The following is an 18348-nucleotide window of genomic DNA, read 5'->3' as shown; positions in this document are numbered from 1 at the left end:
ACCTTACCGGCAGGTGGTGGAGAGGGGTCGCAGGAGGCAGGCACTGTGCTAGGGCCTGTGCGACAGCGGGCTGTGCTGGGGCATGTGCGTCGGCGGGCTGTGCTAGGGCCTATGCGACGGCGGGCTATGTTGGGGCCTGTGTGACGGCAGATTGTGCTGGGGTCTGTGCGATGGCTGACTGTGCTGTGGCCTGTGTGGCAGTGGGCTGTGCTGTGGCCTGTGTGGCAGCAGGCTGTGCTGTGGCCAGTGCAGTGGTGCGCTGTGAGGGATGTAATCCTGAAAATGTCGTCGGTGCAGGGTTCAAATAATAGCGCCCATAGACAGTCCATATGCAGATGGAGCTCTCGGCTCAAGATCTCATCTGCAGATGCACCTCCTCCGGCCCATTGATCTCCCAGCAGCGGACTAAAGGAAAATGGTCCCCGGAGGTGGCGTGTTAATAGATAAGATCTCGACTTGTCATTGAGCCGATAGTTCAATCTGCACATGCGCCGACTCCGGGTACCATTTGTTTGAAGCCCGCATGGCCGACAGTTTCTGGAAGTTGCCTAGCTCACAGCATTTGGGACACTTGCCGCCTGCAGCATCACCCTGCTCCACCACTGCCCTTGCCTCCTGTGACCCCGCTCCACCACTGCTGTCATCCCCTCACCTAAGAAACCACTGGATTGTAAGACGGACCCCTTTTTTCTCTAAGTTTCAGGGGCATCTTATAATCTGGTGTGTATTATAAATTGAAAAATACGGAAGTTTATCAACTGCTGTATCTGGTAATTCCAAATCACCTTCAATTATATTCCAAAAAAGGTGTTGAAAAATATTTTTTTAAAGAAAGGCCGACTTGCAATTAAACTGGAATAATTATACAGATCTCCTATCACATCTACCTTTTCCTGTGATAGCACAGATCAGATTTTCTCATTTCATAATACTAGCTTTGATCTATTTCAGTTCATTTCAGTATGGTGTCACTGTAAAAACTGTCCATAAAGGACTACTTTATTAACATAAAATGGGTAATATCTATGGGTAATATTGTTACTCTATTGATCTAAAGGGTGCTTTACACGAGAGGATCTATCGTGCGATAGATAGTCAGGGTCACGGTTTTTCTGACGCACATCCGGCATCGCTTGTGACGCCGGGCTGTGTGACACCTCCGAGCGACGCAGTATCGCTTACAAATCGTGAGTCGTGTACTCGTCGCTCGGTTTCATAATCTCATTTAATTAAAATGGCGCCGTTGCTCATCGTTCCCGGGCCAGCACACGCCGCTCCGTGTGACACCCCGGAAACGATGAACAGCAGCTTACCTCCATCCCGCGGCACCCGCCGGCTATGCAGAAGGAAGGAGGTGGGCGGGATGTTTACATCCCGCTCATCTCCGCCCCTCCGCTTCTATTGGCCAGCCGCTGTGTGACGTAGCTGTGACGCCGAACGTCGCTCCCCCTTCAGGAAGAGGATGTTCGCCGCCCACAGTGATGTCGCACAGCAGGTAAGTGCGTGTGACGGGGGTTAACGACTTTGTGCGCCACAGGCAACTAATTGTCTGTGATGCACAAACGACGGGGGCGGGTACAATCGATCGTGAAATTGCACGATAGATCGTACCGTGGAAAGCAGGCTTTAGAGTAGCAATCACATCCTTAAGTTTTATTTTCACTCATTCTTAATATTCACTGGAATTTATAATACTCTTCCAACTTGTGACAATCCCTCATCCTCACTAACTCACTACTGTCAGCTAAATCTGAAGAAATGCTTCCCATTAGAGGACGAAATACTAATGAAGATATTCAGACAGTGAAACAATAAGATCTTACTGAGAAAAGTACCACTTAGGGGATGTTGGGCTTAGAGGAAATAGGCATTCACCTAATACTATTCCGCAGTATTCTTGAGTAAAAAATGTAATTAGTAATTAGTCATGGAATATCTATTTTGGGATTCATACACATTCTGAACCCAAAATGTGATGACTTAATTTAAGCATAAAGTTATAATTACAACATTACTGTCTTTGTTTACCGATGTGATGACTTTTTATCATTGCTAAGCAGGTAGCTCTCATTAACTCAGACTATTAATATCTTATATGTACAGATGTGCGAATATATTAGAGTGAAAGTGTATTCTACTTGAATTGTACAAAAATCCACGTTCAACAAAATGTGAATTTTTTTGTAATTCGCTTAGAGCATGTCAAATACCATCAACAAGTTAAAAAATATTACGAAAAACACTTAAACTCACCATACGGCTCACCACTTCTCTACAAATCTTCTGATCTCTGCCAATCACACTGAGATCCCTAGGATGGTTCTGTGTTTGCAAGTTTGTGACATCCTAATTTCATGACCTTTCAAGCTTTCAAGAATTTCAGTGCGAGTGGCTAGGTCTAGGATTAGATGGGTGATGGTGAGAAATGGAGGGACAGAAGTTATGAGCAGCAAGGTGGTGCACCAACAGAGACCTCAGACCACAAAAAAAGACATTAAGACTTCCGGCTCCTGCGCTGATCATGTAGGACACAGGACGCCTGAGCTCTGTCATTCCCTGCAGCTCTGACATATATACCGGACAACCCACCAGCCTCCCCCGCTCCATACCACCGGTGAGTGAAGTTGCTACATGCAGGGAAGTTCATGGGGAGCCGTGGAGATAATCACTTGAAACAGCGCGGTGAACTTCGCTCTCCCCCTCCCTCTCAAGATCTGGCAGCGTGATAAAGATGGCGCCGGAGCCTGCCCTGCACTAAAATCAGATCTGTACACAGAGAGCAGGACGCAGCTGACGGCTTACCTTGCACTCACTCCCCCAGCACTAAACAGTTAACCGGCAGCAGAATAATAAATCTCCTGGAGTCCTGATAAGATATCAGCAGCAAACAAGGCTACTGACAAGTTCTGCAAAGAGCAGAGTTATTAAAGCAGGGAATCCCTGGGCCCTTACCCCATCCTGTCCAGACCTGTGCATAAGCAGGTGCTGAATCTCTAGGCATACAGAATCAATGCAAAGCTCTGGAGAAAGTAAAAGAAGCTGAAGGAGGGAAGTTTAAACATACATCCCTGCAAAGTTACAGGACAGTGAGAATTCATATAACTCTGGCAGGGGGGAGAAAGGGGTGAAAGTGAGAATAAACAAAAGGGGGAGCAGAATCAAGATTTGTCTGACAACCCACACTAAATCAGTGTCAAAACTTACGTCCCTTCATTCACTATTTGATGGAAAGATACCTGCTGCGCAGCAGCTCCAAAACACAAAATCCTCATACATCCAGCGTACAGTGTGAAAAAAAGATTGTGACTGCCCATACAGAATTAAGTGTCCCTTGGTCACCTGAAAATACTCATCAGATGGAGATGGAGGATTCCCAGGGGACCCCGAATGTATTCAAAACAATGGAGGGTATGGATTATAAGCGTCTGGCTGATGAAGTCGCCAATCGTTTGCTACCTGACATCTCCGCTACAATTAAAGCATCAATAGCAACAGCTCTCAGTGCCATACAGAACCAACTTGATGAGACGGTGGAACAGGTTGCGGCTATGGAAACCAGAATGTCGACGTTAGAGGAGGACTTCAGCTCTGACCACACTACAGTCATGCGTCTGGCCAGGGAGAATCTGATCCTGAGGGACCGTGTGGACGATCTGGAGAACCGCTCCAGAAGAAGCAATTTGCGCATTGTCGGCCTGTCTGAAACATACCCGGTTGGTGAGCTACGTACATTGTGTGAATCCACTATTCCTACAACCCTGGGAGTAGCAGGAAGGAGAAAAGTGGAAAGGGTGCACCGCACTGGTCCGCCAAGGAGAGGTGATGAGAGTGAAAATAACAGACGCCCAAGACAAGTCATAATGAAATACTTGGACTTCTCCGATAAACAGGAAATATTACAGGCATACAGGAAATTGAAACATCCCTTGGAGGTGAAAGGCTCGCGCATCTTGCTCTTCGAGGATTTTTCTGCGGAGGTCACACGGCAGCGGAGGGCATTCTCATACATATGCTCTGCCTTATTTAAGAGAAATATACGCTTCCAGTTAAAGTACCCGGCAACGTTGATTATCAGACATCAGGATGGATCCTACAATTCTTTCTCAAGTCCAAAGGAGGCAGAGGCCTTTATTGAGCGGATCAGCAGTCCTCGTGACCTCAGGAATTCTCCAGTACAAGGGCGCAACGACTCACTGAACCAGAGAGTGACCAAAGGGAGCTCTGTGAAGCTCGCTACAGCTTCCCCGAAGGACCGGAGACAGCAAAACAAGGAACTTAAGGGACCCTGAGACAAATAGACAAATGTCGGATGTGTAAAGTTCAAGGTGGGACACCTGTTTTTGATTTAGGCTGGAGAAGCCGCAGTGGAAAAAGTTCAAGAAATCTGAGGCGGAGGAAAGGAAAGAGAACTTTTTTTTTTTTTTTTTTTTCCTTCTCTCTTTCTTTGTAGGTGGGACAGTCCTTTATATTGGTTAAATGCTATACAAGTATAAGGTTGACTGAGCTTGGAAAGTGATCAGAAAAAAGTGAAGTCTGAGTATTTTGGTATAGTTGGGGGGGGAGGGGAGGGAGATGTTTGAAATGTTTGGGGATTTTGGATTCAAGTGAAGTAGCAAAGATTTTACACAGAGTTATTATTATGACTACTACTCTCATTATTGCAAGTGAGCACTATGTTCAATTGTCTAATTGGTTGAATTTTTTTTTGGCAAGGGAGGGCAGCAAAAACATGGTAAACGAAAGGCAGGATTTCCATTTATTACATGTGCTTTATGAGAATAGTCACCTGGAATGTTAAGGGGTTACGTTCCCCCCAAAAAAGAATTAAGATATTACGCCACCTTAATCGCCTCAAACCGGACATTGCGCTCCTTCAGGAAACTCATCTGGAAGGTTCAGACATGCAGAGGATGGGGAAATTGTGGGTTGGAGGAGTCTATGGGTCATCTTCAGTTAAAAGGAAAGCAGGGGTTATTACATTAGTCAGTAGGAGATTACAACATCAAGTCCTGGAAACATATGCGGACACGGAAGGTAGGGTTCAGATGGTCTCAGTGGAGATTCCTGGAGGAATTTATAAAATCTTTAATATTTATGCCCCGAACGAAAACAACAAATCATTCTTTCAACGACTTGAGGCCAAAATTTTAGAACATGCCCATTTTAATCTAATAATTGGGGGGGATTTCAACTCGGTGGTATCTGTGCTAGAGGACAGGAAAAATGCTAAAGGCCCCCCAAATGTACCGCGTGGCCATGATAAAGTTATGCATCCTCTGTTAAATGCCACGGTCTTATGGGATGCGTGGAGACTATTGCATCCTCAGGATAGGGAATTTACGCACTATTCACATGCTAATAGCTCCTGGTCTCGCATTGACTACTTCCTTATTTCAGGGAACCTGGTACGTGCGCTCCACTCAGCTACTATCCAGGATTTGGTGATTTCTGACCATGCCCCGGTGGTGCTAGACCTAGCAAACATTTATCCCAGAGGAACGGACTATCTGTGGAGATATCCTTCCTTCCTTAAAGATAACGAAGATTTTTCCTTGAAATTAAAGGAATGGTGGACGGAATTTATGGTACATAATGATCAACATAAAGACACACCTATGTTATTATGGGACACGGCGAAGGCAGTGTTACGGGGCAGAACGATAGCACATGTTTCCTATTTGAAGAAAAAGGCTCATCTTAAATTTACTGAAACCTCCCATAAATTGAGGGAAGCATATACTTCTTTTCAAAAGCATCCTGATAGGGACCATAGAGATAGATGGGTAATAGCCCAAAGAGCTTTTAATGGGTGGGCGGAAAAACGGGAACAAATGGCTAGGTCAATGCAAGAAGCTACATTACATCGCTTTGGAAATAAAGCAGGGAAAATACTGGCCAACTTAGCGAAAAATAGGATTATAACTCAGGGACCCATGCAAATAAAAAATCAAAAGGGGGAGATACACAAAAACCCTAAGACAATAATTGAGACTTTAGGCACGTATTATAGAAACCTTTATTCGTCGGAAAAGCGAGACAAATTTCCCGATAATAATCTTTTATCTAAAGTGACACTACCTCGACTCACAGAAGAGCATCGCACTTTTCTGAATGCCAAAATTACGGGGGAAGAAGTATTGGGGACAATCAACTCCATGCATAATTATAAAGCCCTTGGCCCTGACGGATTTACGGGAGAATTCTATAAAACAGTAAAGGAAGAGATCTTACCTACATTACTAGAGCTGTATAATAGCATACTAGACGGTAATGCGTCTTTCCAAAATAATAACCAGGCATATATAAAATTGATCCCTAAACAGGGGAAGGACCCGAAGGATCCGGGTTCGTATAGGCCCATATCACTTATCAACCTAGATATGAAGATAATGTCAAAGATTATGGCAAATCGTCTAGCTATAATTCTTCCCCAACTGATTTCCCCAGCACAGGCCGGTTTCATTCAGAAAAGATCAGGGACACTAAATATTAGAAAAGTTCTTCTTGTCCTGGATAGGGTTAACCTTCGGCCTCTGAAAGGAGAATCTCCCGCTTTGCTTACAATAGATGCCGAGAAAGCCTTTGACAATATTGAGTGGTCATGGCTTTATAGAGTTCTAGATGAAATGCGTTTTTCGGGGTCATTTTATACCTACATTAGAGAAATTTACACAAATCCGAAGGCTCAAGTTTACATTCCAGGATATCTGTCAGCCCCTTTTCCGTTACTGAAAGGAACCAGACAGGGTTGCCCCCTTTCCCCATTACTTTTTAATCTGGCTCTGGAACCATTGGTACGATTGTTATCTACACATAGCACCTTCCAGGGTATTTCTGTAAATAATAGACAAATTCAGTCAGCTTTTTTTGCGGATGACATTTTGCTTTTCCTTTCGAATCCAGCTCAGCAGGTCCCCGAGATTTTACATATTTTGCGAGAGTTTGGAGCGTACTCAGGCTTCAAGATTAATGCGTCAAAGTGCGAGCTCCTATACCTGGGAGGGACAAATGTTCAAACACGGGAGCAGAACCCTTTTGAAGGAATTACAGTGGCTAAGTCATATATCACATACTTGGGAGTTAAAATAGGTAAGGTTCCGGCAACCCTTTATAGTCTAAACTATCCACACCTTCTGAGCCAAATAGAGCAAGATCTTAAAAGATGGCACGACCTTCCATTGAACCTAATTGGTAGAGTCCACCTAATTAAGATGATGTCGATATCAAAATTAATGTATCATCTTCAAACACTTCCCCTGCTTCTCAAGCATAAAGATATTGTCCAGCTAAATAGAGCTTTTTCACACTTCATTTGGAGGGGAAAACGCCCTCTTATAGGGCTTAAGAAGTTGATGGCATCTAAGGTTCATGGAGGTCTGAGTTTGCCGAACATTCGGGGTTACAATATAGCCTGTTTGACTAGATATATATTGGATTGGATTAAAGGCTCTAGGCATTATTCAGCGTTGGAGCTTGAGAGAGACTATGCACAGCCTTGGGATCTGGTGGCATTGCTTCATACTAGGCAGGCTAATCTCCCAGTGAAAGTCAAGCACTCTTCCTTATTTAAAGACACGATTGCAGCGTGGAAGGCGTTGAGGAAAAATTACAAACTTCCCCATAAAATATCCAAATACTTGCCTATATGGGGGAATCCAGAGTTTGTGCAGGGGACAAGCAATAAGCTGTTTGAAGAGTGGAAGGTGAGGGGTATAAGGACTGTTGCTCATCTCTTGCACACCTCAGAGCCTAGATGGTTGAGTAGAGACGAAATTATAGCGCAGTATGGCCTGGGGCCTAACCAAGTAATCCAATATGACCAAGTGAGATATAGTATTATGACTCAGTTGCATGATGTGACCCAGGAGGTAGTATTTAACTCTTTTGATTGTCTGGTAACGAACTCAATAACTTCATCATCCATCTCTTTTCTTTATGGAGCCATGCGTGATCTATTAATAGGACAGCACCCGGAAGGTTTATTTAAACCTTGGGAAAAACAATTTGAGGACCCGTCTATGGGGGTAAAAATTAGGGGAGGGTGGAATGCTCTTCGTAAATCAATTTTAAATGAGAATTGGCGAGAAACCCAATTTAGAATTATGCACAAGGCAATTTATGGTTTTAATCTCCCTCCATCAGCAACAAAGCCAGACAGGCTTACATATTGCCCTAAGTGTAAGAGTAGTGGGACTGATCTCCTTCACGGGTTGTGGTCCTGCCCCCATTTGAGTCCATTATGGTCACAGATCAAAAGTTGTATACAAAAGGTGTGGGGTCTTGAAGTTCGGCTCTCACCTGGGTTCGCTATTTTTCACCATTGGGAGGAGGGGAACGATACCAAAGGGAAGATGACTAACCCACCCAGACTTATACATGTGATACTTCTGGCAGCCAAGAGAGCGATACTAAACAATTGGTTGGAGTCTAGGGTCCCCGCGATTGAAGAGATCTTGGGTCAGCTCATGCATCTTCTTGAAATTGGAGAAGGATTGGATGCAGAAAGGAGGGCGGATAGAATTTTGACAGCACTTTAACAAATGGAAGAAATTCATACTGGCCTATTGTACTCGGGAGGAGATAGTCAGGATTATGTCACCTTTCAAAGACACAGTCTGGTATCATACTGAAAAATTGAAGGATACATTGGATGGCTTGGAGGTGGGGGAGGAAAGGCTGAAAGCTGACTAAAAGGAGAGGGGGAAATAACCGATTTGAGTGGGACTTCTTTATTGTATGTCATTACCATGTTCACAAGGGTTCAATGGGGGGAATGATAAGAATGATGGGTTAAGGGGTCGCTGCTTTCCTTTGCTTTATCTTGCCATGTTACGGTTATTGATTTTAAAAATTGGTATGGAATTTGGGATGATCAAACATGACAATGTAATGTTGAATTTGCAATGCTGAATTCGCTTATGCCAGTGTTATGTTATTGAAAAATTTAAATAAAAATATAGTTAAAAAAAAAAAAAGACACCCCCATTAAACCCCCAGTCTGTTTTCACCTTTTTGACCAGGCCAATTTTTTCAATTCTGACCAGTGTCACTTTACGTGGCAATAACTCTGGGACGCTTCAACGAATCTCAGTGGTTCTAAGATTTTTTTTTTATATGACAAATTGTACTTCATGACAGTGGTAAATGTAAGATAATATTTTTTACATTAATTTGTGAAAATATCGCAAATTTGGCAAACATTTTGAAAATTTCACAATTTTCAAAATATGAATTTTTATGTCTTTAAACCAGACACACAAAATAGTTAAGAAATAACATTTACCACATGTCTTCTTTACAACAGCGCTATTTTTTAAACTTAATTTTTGGGGGTAGAAAGTTAGAAGGGTTAAAAGTTTATCAGCAATTTCTCATTTTTCCAACAGAATTTTCAAAACATATTTTTAGGGACCACGTCACATTTGAAGCGACTTTGAGAGGCCTAGGTGACAGAAAATACCCAACAATGACACCATGCTAAAAAATGCACCCCTCAAACTGATCAAAACCTTAAGTGTATTAACCTTTCAGCCCTTCAGGTGCTTCAAAGGAATTAAAGCAATGTGGTAGGGAAAAATAAAAAAGTTTACTTTTTCCCATAAAAATGTTATTTTAGCCCCAAATTTTACATTTTTATAAGGTTAACAGGAGAAAAAACACTACACAATTTGTTGTACAATCTCTGTTGAGTATGCAGATACCTTGTATGTAGAAGAAAACTACTGTTTTGGCACACAGCAGGGCTTGGAAGGTAAAGAGCACCATTTGACTTTTGGAACAAAAAATTGGCTGGAATTCTTAGTGGATGTCATTTCGCGCTTGCAGATCCCCTGATGAGCTTAAACAGTGTAAACGCACACAAGTGACCCCATTTTGGAATCTAGACCCCTGACTAGAATGTTATCTGGCGGACCACCATATAGCAATGTTATCTGGCGGACCACCAGCTGGATACCAAAAACAGGCTCTGTGGAACTCTTCCAATCTTGGCTGAGTGGGTCAACTGTGAAAACAGGCTCTGTAGGGGCCTTTTTTAAATTGTTGCTCTGTGAGAGAACTCTGAAATCTGTATCTATGGGGCACTCTTAAAATGTTTAGTTTATTGATTTACTTCCTATGTAACTGTAGAGCCCCTGAAGCCATCAGGGACCTACAAGATTCTGCATCCCCACCAGGATGCAGTGCCTACCCCCTAGGGACCCGGAAGACCAGTGCCGGTCACAAACAAACACTCCAGGTAATCCCAGTTTTCCGCAACAATCCACTATATAATAGTACAGGGCTAGGGTCAGACCAATGAATGGCCGCCTAGAGGTGGAGCCAGTCCAGTCCACTAGTTTACCAGGTTGGAGGGGTGGACTGAGGAGAGACAGTGAGACAGTGAGATAGTCTGAGGGTGTCGAGGAGTAAAGGTGGACAGGAGGAGATGCACTGACACGGGGGTTGACAGTAACCTGGTGCCCAGGAGGGTAGTTGACGGTAGAGTATGATGGAGTACTCCTGGAACTACACACCAACAGGGTACAGGACCCTAGGACAGGTAGAAGCTCCAGGCTAGCCTGTTAACACCTGCATAGCGAGGGGACCATCAAAGACCTCGCTGACCCTAAGAATCTGAGACTCAGTAGCAAAGAGAGAGCCGGGGACGGATCCAGAGACTCCAACCCCATAGGTGTAGATAGAAACTCCAGCAGCAAAGTCCAATGGATAATAAAATCAAATTTTCTTTATTAATTCATTTTAAAAAAACATAAATAAAATATCCAGACAGGGTCCTATGCAAGAGAGGACGCGTTTCGAACCAGATGGTTCTTAGTCAGTCTCTGAGACTGACTAAGAACCATCTGGTTCGAAACGCGTCCTCTCTTGCATAGGACCCTGTCTGGATATTTTATTTATGTTTTTTTAAAATGAATTAATAAAGAAAATTTGATTTTATTATCCATTGGACTTTGCTGCTGGAGTTTCTATCTACACTTACTTGGATTGCCGGTTTTCCTTTCCGTGCACAAGTCCTGGATGTGGTGGTTCCCTCTTCGGCTACAGGTGAGCGGACATCGTACTTTTCTCTTGGTTCCAACCCCATAGGGTTCACGATACTGTCAGGTGGACAGCAGTGGAAAGAAACACCACCGGACGGGGACCATCAGTTGCTCTATGCCACGGGGATCCACCAACCAGAGACAGGTGCAGGGCAAGAAGGCACCAGATTACTAAACTGGCACTGGGACTATGGAAACCTGGAGGTGAAACCAGCCGGCCTCGGGTAACCAGTTAGCACCAGCAAAAGTGAGTAAAATCCCAGTTACACTGAACTCTTGTGTGGACTACCTTCTTCCGACACCTGTTACATTGCCTACCCTCTGGGGCCTGGCTCTGCCTGCGGAGGGCCTATCATCCAGGCTGCCATTAACACCAACCCCAGTAATGGACATTGTGCAGCGGCGACTCCATCCACATAGCCGCAACATCGCAAGTGGCGTCACGTATGAACACTAATCTAATCCCCTGTAAATATTCCCCTTTTACAAAAAGGGCCCAGGGCATGGAACCGGGCAACAACCACCAAAGTGACATTCCACAGTTATACACCGCCCGGGACCTAGTACCCCATAACGCTGGGTGCGACATAACCATGATTGCTATGGTGACAGAACCCCTTTATGTTATTTCCATGTCCACATTTGTATTTTGCTTCCTTTTGCATCCTCCTAGCCCTTATTACAACCATTTTACAGCCATTTTACAACACAGAAGTTTGGGTCTTCATTAACTTATATGGGTTCGGGGTCCGGGGTCAATTTCAAGAACCAAACAAACTTTTAATTAATGTCCGTCCGAACTTGGCAAACCTGAACATCCACTTGTTCGCTCATTCTTATCAAAATGTCTTGGTGGGCCTAGTCACTGTGTGAAGGAGACCTTACTCTTGAGAAGACCTCATAAGGTTATGGGTTATTCAAATTGTACCTCTTATTTGCCCACTTGATTTATAATCCAATTTTACATCCATCCACATTATCTTACCTGTAAAATTCTGTACTAGATATGTAAACCATTGTCGTACAGTTGAGTCTCCCATGAAGTAGATCATTTTGTCACTTAAACAATTGTATCTCTGCTCTTGGGTAGTAAAGTTGGAAATGCTGCAAAACACAGGTTTCCAGATATTTTGTAGCACAAACCCACTGGGAAACGGCGACTCCATTCCAACCTTACATTGTTCCAGAGCCAGGGGAGAGGAAGCTGAAGGAATGATAAGACAAAAAAATCAACGGGAAATCTTTAACCAATTCAAGCTCTTGTACATGTATATCAGCATGCATAGATAAGGAGGCTGGTTTTACTACTGAATAGTCTCTCTCTGGTCACTAAAGGCCCCTTTACACACTGAGACTTCCTAGCGATCCCACCAGCGATCTCGACCTGGCCGGGATCGCTGGAAAGTCTCTGGTGAGCTGTCAAACAGGCAGACCTGGCCAACGACGCAGCAGGGATACGGACCTGCAGAACGACCTAGCTGGTCGTTGGGGACGTGTCAAAGCAGCTATTTGAAAGGGAAGTCGCTAACGAAGTCGTTGTAACGGTGTCAAACATACCGATGCATGCTGCGCAGTGGGAAACAAAGGACCAAAAAATGTTCCTGAAAGATTTGTAGCGATCAGTGACCTCACAGCGGGGGCCAGGTCGCTGCAATGTCACTGGGGAGGTTACTATTACGTCACAAAACTGGTAACGTTACAGCGATATCGCTAGCGATGTTGCAGTGTGTAAAGGGGCCTTTAAACCTTGCTACAGATCCTTGATAGAACAATACGATGCAATAAGGATGTCAATCCACACAATGTAAAAATTCGAATTTCCTCCATCTTCCTATTTGTTTAAGAGATATAATGGGTATCACCATGTCATTAAAAGTCTGAACTGTTAAAATATTGTTATTTATCCTGCACAGTGAAACACAATAATTAATTTTTAATGCACAGGAAGAAAAAGCCATTAAAATAACTTGAACATTAATGGCCCAATTGAATTTTTTTTTAATTGCAACCCAAATATATCATTAGGGTTTGTTTACACATACTTAAAGTCTTTTTGTAGCATATTTTTTGCAGCATATACAAATGAATGAAAAAAAATAAGTAAAAAAAGTGCAAAAACCAATTTAAAAACACTTAAAAAACACATTTCCTTCTAACACCCTGGTTTTTGGTGCAAAAAAAATGCTGTAATTACGCCCCATGTGAACATACACTTGATTAACTTTTTTTTGTGAATGTTATATGCAGAATTAAATGATAACAATGAAAATGACAATTAGTCTGATAACAATGAAAATGACAATTGGTAAAATACAAAAAATATGGCTCTGAAAGAATAAAGGAGTTTAATAGAAAAAAAATACAGAGGTGGACATTTGGAGACATTATAAGATAGAAAAATCCCTTTAATTTAAGGCATTCCATATTACATGAACTGTATATGATTTTCAGGAAAATGTAAAGGAATTTTCTAAATCCCTGAAGGAAAAGGCTATGAAGTAACTTAGAAAAGTAATCCTCGGTTATTCAATTCCCCATAATTCCAGCGCAGACACTCAAGAGGTTCCCGTCAGTCTTTATGGTCATGCGCTGTACTAGCATGATAGGTTCACACTGGCATGTGACCACTGAGCTCACTGATTGGTTGCAGCATTCAAGAGCTGGCACTTTTGCAAAGAAGAACTGGCATTGATGACCTCCAGACTGTCTGCCCTTGATCAATGTTTATTTCTAGTTCAGATTCAGGTAGTTTTTCCATCTGTTCAAACAGTTGAAACTTTGGTTCCCAAAATACAAGAACCTTTACTTACCTACCCTGCAATAGAATGGAAAACGTCAAAGTTAACAGTAAATGCATATTTTTTAGAAACTATAAACATAATGTATCTAAAAATGCAGACTTTATTAAAAGGAACCTGCCACTTTGGATATTGCTATTAACTTTCAGATTTAGGGTTAACACTATAAGTACCAGAGAGGGGTCATTTAACATTTATACCTTTGCAACCCAGAGACGGGTCGAATGACCTGAAGGATTTTAGCTAACATCCTATAATCACCGTCTTTTGTTCTGTAATTAAGGCCATTTCTGTCACACCACAGGAGGTTGTTGTTTACCATTGAGTTTAGCCATTTAGTTTCTAGTTAGTTCTATTCAGTTTGGACTAAGGGTAATTTGACCCTCATTCGGGACTTCAGGGGGGAGCTCAAAATTTCTGGGACTTCTAGTGTTAATCTGTAGACTGATAGTGTGAGAAAGTTGCCCGGCTGCAATACCCAAATGGCACTTGGAAGAAAATTAACTTTAATACTCCCAGGAGCCACCAGCTTTTAGTCACCACTCAGTACATTCTGATTTTTGGCTATAAGCATACTCTTACACTTTGACAGCTTGTGGTGTGGTGACCAAAGCTGCGCCAGAAGACCTGTTTGACCGAATGCTGGTGGCTCTTGAAAAAATAAAGTTAAAGGGATCGTCCACTACTTGGAAAACCGATTTTCATTTCACATGTTTGCCACACATTAACATGAAAAAAGCATATACTCACCTCCGGTGCCGCTGCCATTCCAGCGGGCTCACGTGACGTTACGCGAGACCCGCTGCAAATCCCCGTCGGCTTCACTGTCCCCACTTTCAGATGTATGAATAATCAACAGGAAGTGAGAGCTGTGACTGGCCTCCTCCTTGGTGCTGCACTTTCATTATAGCAGCCAAGCAGCTTCATAAAGCTATTAACCTGTAGCGCAGGGGTCTCAAACTCGGCTGGGTGTATGGGCCGCACATACAAAAAAAATAATTTAGACTACAGGTCACAGATTACAAAGTGACATTTTTATTAGTACCATATATTTTTTCCTCTACACCAGGGGTCTCAAACACGCGGCCCGCGGGCCGCATGCGGCCCCTCAGGGTAGTTTGTGCGGCCTCCAGGCCCGTGCCCCTGTTCACTATAGCGGCAGGTGCAGGGGCCGCAGCCACTGTCTGCACTGTATGTCAGATGAATGTGTTGCAGGCACTGCACTCTCGCGCCGGCAATCCAATCATCACATAAATCACTGACAGTGACACTCACCTGCCGCGATAGTGACCAGGGGCACGGGCCTGGGGGCCGCACGAAGCAGAGATGAGGCAGCGGAGGGAGCGCGGGACAGGTGAGAAGAATGGTGTGTGTGTGTGTGTGTGTGTGTGTGTATGTGTGTGTTGGACGTTAACCCCTTAGCGACCTATGACGTACTGGGTACGTTATGGCTCCCTGGTACTTAAGGACCCATGATGTACCCAGTACGTCATGGCGAAATCGCAACCCCGGTGGCTACGATCGCTGCAAATACCTTAGATTCGGGAAGGAGAAGACCTCAGGAGGGGTGGTGTCTCCTCCCCGGACCTACGGAGACTGTGATTGGCTGACGAACACCGCTCAGCCAATCACAGCCACTAATGTTTCAGCCATTGAAAATCGCTGAAACATTGAAATCCAGCCAAGATCAGTCCAGCTGTAGCCCTGATCATTGGCTGGAGCTGGGTGACCTGTGTTTCACCCGCCCCCAGCTCTGATTGGAGAGACCGGCCTTGTGACCGATCTCTCCAATCACTGGATCTGGGGCCGCAGACCACTCCCCTCAGCTTCACTCCAGCGTCTGTGGAAGGTGAGGGGAGCTGCTGACCCATTACTACAGGATGGGGAGAAAGTGCGCACATTACTATGGGATGGGGATAAGGCTGGAGACATTACTATAGGATAGGGACATTACAAGGATGGGCACATTACTATTGGATGGGGACATTATTACTATAGTATGGGGACATTACTATAGGATGGGGACTAGGATGGGCACATTACTATAGGATAGGGACTAGGATGGGCACATGACTATAGAATGGGGACAAGGCTGAGGACATTACTATAGGATGGGCACAATACTATAGGATGGGGACATTACTATAGGATGGGGACAAGGTGGACACAGTACTATAGGATGGGGACTAGGATGGGCACAATACTATAGGATGGGAACATTACTACAGGATGGGGACAAGGTGGGCACATTACTGTAGAATAGGGACATTACTACAAGGGGACAAGGATGGGAAACATTACTATAGAATAGGGATAATGCTGGGGACATTACTATAGGGTGGGGACAAGGTTGGCACATTACTAAAGGATGGGCACATTACTATAGATTGGGGACAGTACTATAGGATGGGGACATTGGTACAAGGGGACAAGGATGGGGAACATTACTATAAGATGGGGGACAAGGATGGACACATTACTATAGATTGGGGACATTACTATAGGATGGGGACAAGGATGAACACATTACTATAACATGGGGACAAGGATGAACACATTACTACAAAATGGGGACAGGGATGGGGAACATTACTATAGGATGGGGACAAGGATGAGCACATTACTGTGGGATGGGGACTAGGATGGGGTACAATACTACAAGGGGACAAGGATGGGCACATTACTGTGGGATGGGGCACAATACTACAAGGGGACAAGGATGTGCACGTTACAACAATATGGGGAACATTACTAAAAGATGGTCAAAATTTCTATATAGTGCTAATTGTAAGACTATTAGTTACAAGAAAGGGATAAATGTGCACGTTTGCTATAATGAACAAGTGAAAATGTTCAAAATCAGTGATCCCAAGGTGTGTAAAAAAAAATATATTATATATGGTACCAATAAAAATGTCACTTTGTCCTGCAAAGAATGCGGCCCCCCAAATTATTTTTTTTCCTCTGTGCGGCCCATACACCCAGCCGAGTTTGAGACCCCTACTCTACACCTTTGGATCACTGTTTTTGAACATTTTTTCTTGTTTAACAAACGTGCACTTTTTGGTTTAAATATAGACAGTGGATGCGGAAAGTATTCAGACCCCTTTAAATTTTTCACTCTTTGTTTCATTGCAACCATTTGGTAGATTAAAAAAAAAATCATTTTCTCATTAATGTACACTCTGCACCCCATCTTGAAAGAAAAAAAAACAGAAATGTAGACATTTTTGCAAATTTATTAAATAAGAAAAACTAAAATATCACATGGTCATAAGTATTCAAACCCTTTGCTCAGTATTGAGTAGAAGCACCTTTTGAGCTAGTACAGCCTTGAGTCTTCTTGGGAATGATGCAACAAGTTTTTCACACCTGGATTTGGGGATCCTCTGCCATTCTTCCTTGCAGATCCTCTCCAGTTCTATTAGGTTGGATGGTGAACGTTGGTGGACAGCCATTTTCAGGTCTCTCCAGAGATGCTCAGGGTCATGGGGCTCTGGGTGGGCCAGTCAGGAATGGTCACAGAGTTGTTCTGAAGCCACTCCTTTGTTATTTTATCTGTGTGATTAGGATCATTGTCTTGTTGGAAGATGAACCTTCAGCCAAGTCTGAGGTCCAGAGCACTCTGGAAGAGGTTTTCTTCCAGGATATCTCTATACTTGGCCACATTAATCTTTCCATCAATTGCAACCAGTCGTCTTGTCCCTGCAGCTGAAAATCACCCCCATAGAATGATGCTGCCACCACCATGTTTCACTGTTGGGATTGTATTGGGCAGGTGGTGAGCAGTGCCTGGTTTTATCCATACATACCGCTTAGAATTATCACCAAAAAGTTCTATCTTCGTTTCATCAGACCAGATAATCTTATTTCTCATAGTCTGTGAGTCCTTCATGTGTTTTTTTGCAAACTCTATGCAGGCTTTCATATGTTTTGCACTGAGGAGAGGCTTCCGTCGGGCCACCCTGCCTTAAAGGCCTGACTGGAGGAGGGCTGCAGTGATAGTTGAGTTTGTGTAACTTTCTCCCATCTCTCTACTGCATCGTTCGAGCTCAGCCACAGTGATCTTGGGGTTCTTATTTACCTTTCTCACCAAGGCTATTTTCCCACAATTGCTCAGTTTGGCTGGACGGCCAGGTCTAGGAAGAGTTCTGGTGGTCCCAAACTTCTTCCATTTAAGGATTATGGATGCCACTGTGCTCTTAAGAACCTTGAGTACTACAGAACTTCTTTTGTAACCTTGGCCAGATCTGTGCCTTGCCCTAGTTCTGACTCTGAGCTCCTTGGCAGTTCCTTTGACCTCATGATTCTCATTTGGTCTGACATGCACTGTGAGCTGTGAGGTCTTATATAGACAAGTGTATGACTTTCCAAATCAAGTCCTATCAATTTAATTAAATACACAGCTGCACTCCAATGAAGGAGTAGAACCATCTCAAGGAGGATCACAAGGATATGGACAGCATGTGATTTAAATATGAGTGTCTGAGCAAATGGTCTGAATACTT

At 43.6% G+C, this 18348-nt stretch overlaps 1 protein-coding gene across 1 annotated transcript in view; it reads right to left on the bottom strand.

The window, feature by feature from the left end:
• The window catches only part of LOC142311634 (NXPE family member 4-like), a 125418-nt gene that overhangs the window by 7602 nt on the left and 99468 nt on the right, over window positions 1-18348 (bottom strand). The window contains exon 5 of the mRNA XM_075350200.1: window positions 12028-12246. Coding sequence (XP_075206315.1) covers window positions 12028-12246 — 219 coding nt within the window. The remainder of the gene's footprint in view (window positions 1-12027; window positions 12247-18348) is intronic.

The sequence above is a fragment of the Anomaloglossus baeobatrachus genome, chromosome 5, assembly GCF_048569485.1.
Source record: "Anomaloglossus baeobatrachus isolate aAnoBae1 chromosome 5, aAnoBae1.hap1, whole genome shotgun sequence".
Taxonomy (NCBI): Eukaryota; Metazoa; Chordata; class Amphibia; order Anura; family Aromobatidae; genus Anomaloglossus; species Anomaloglossus baeobatrachus.
Note: the sequence above shows the minus strand (reverse complement) of the source record. Positions and strands in the feature narration are given on the sequence as shown.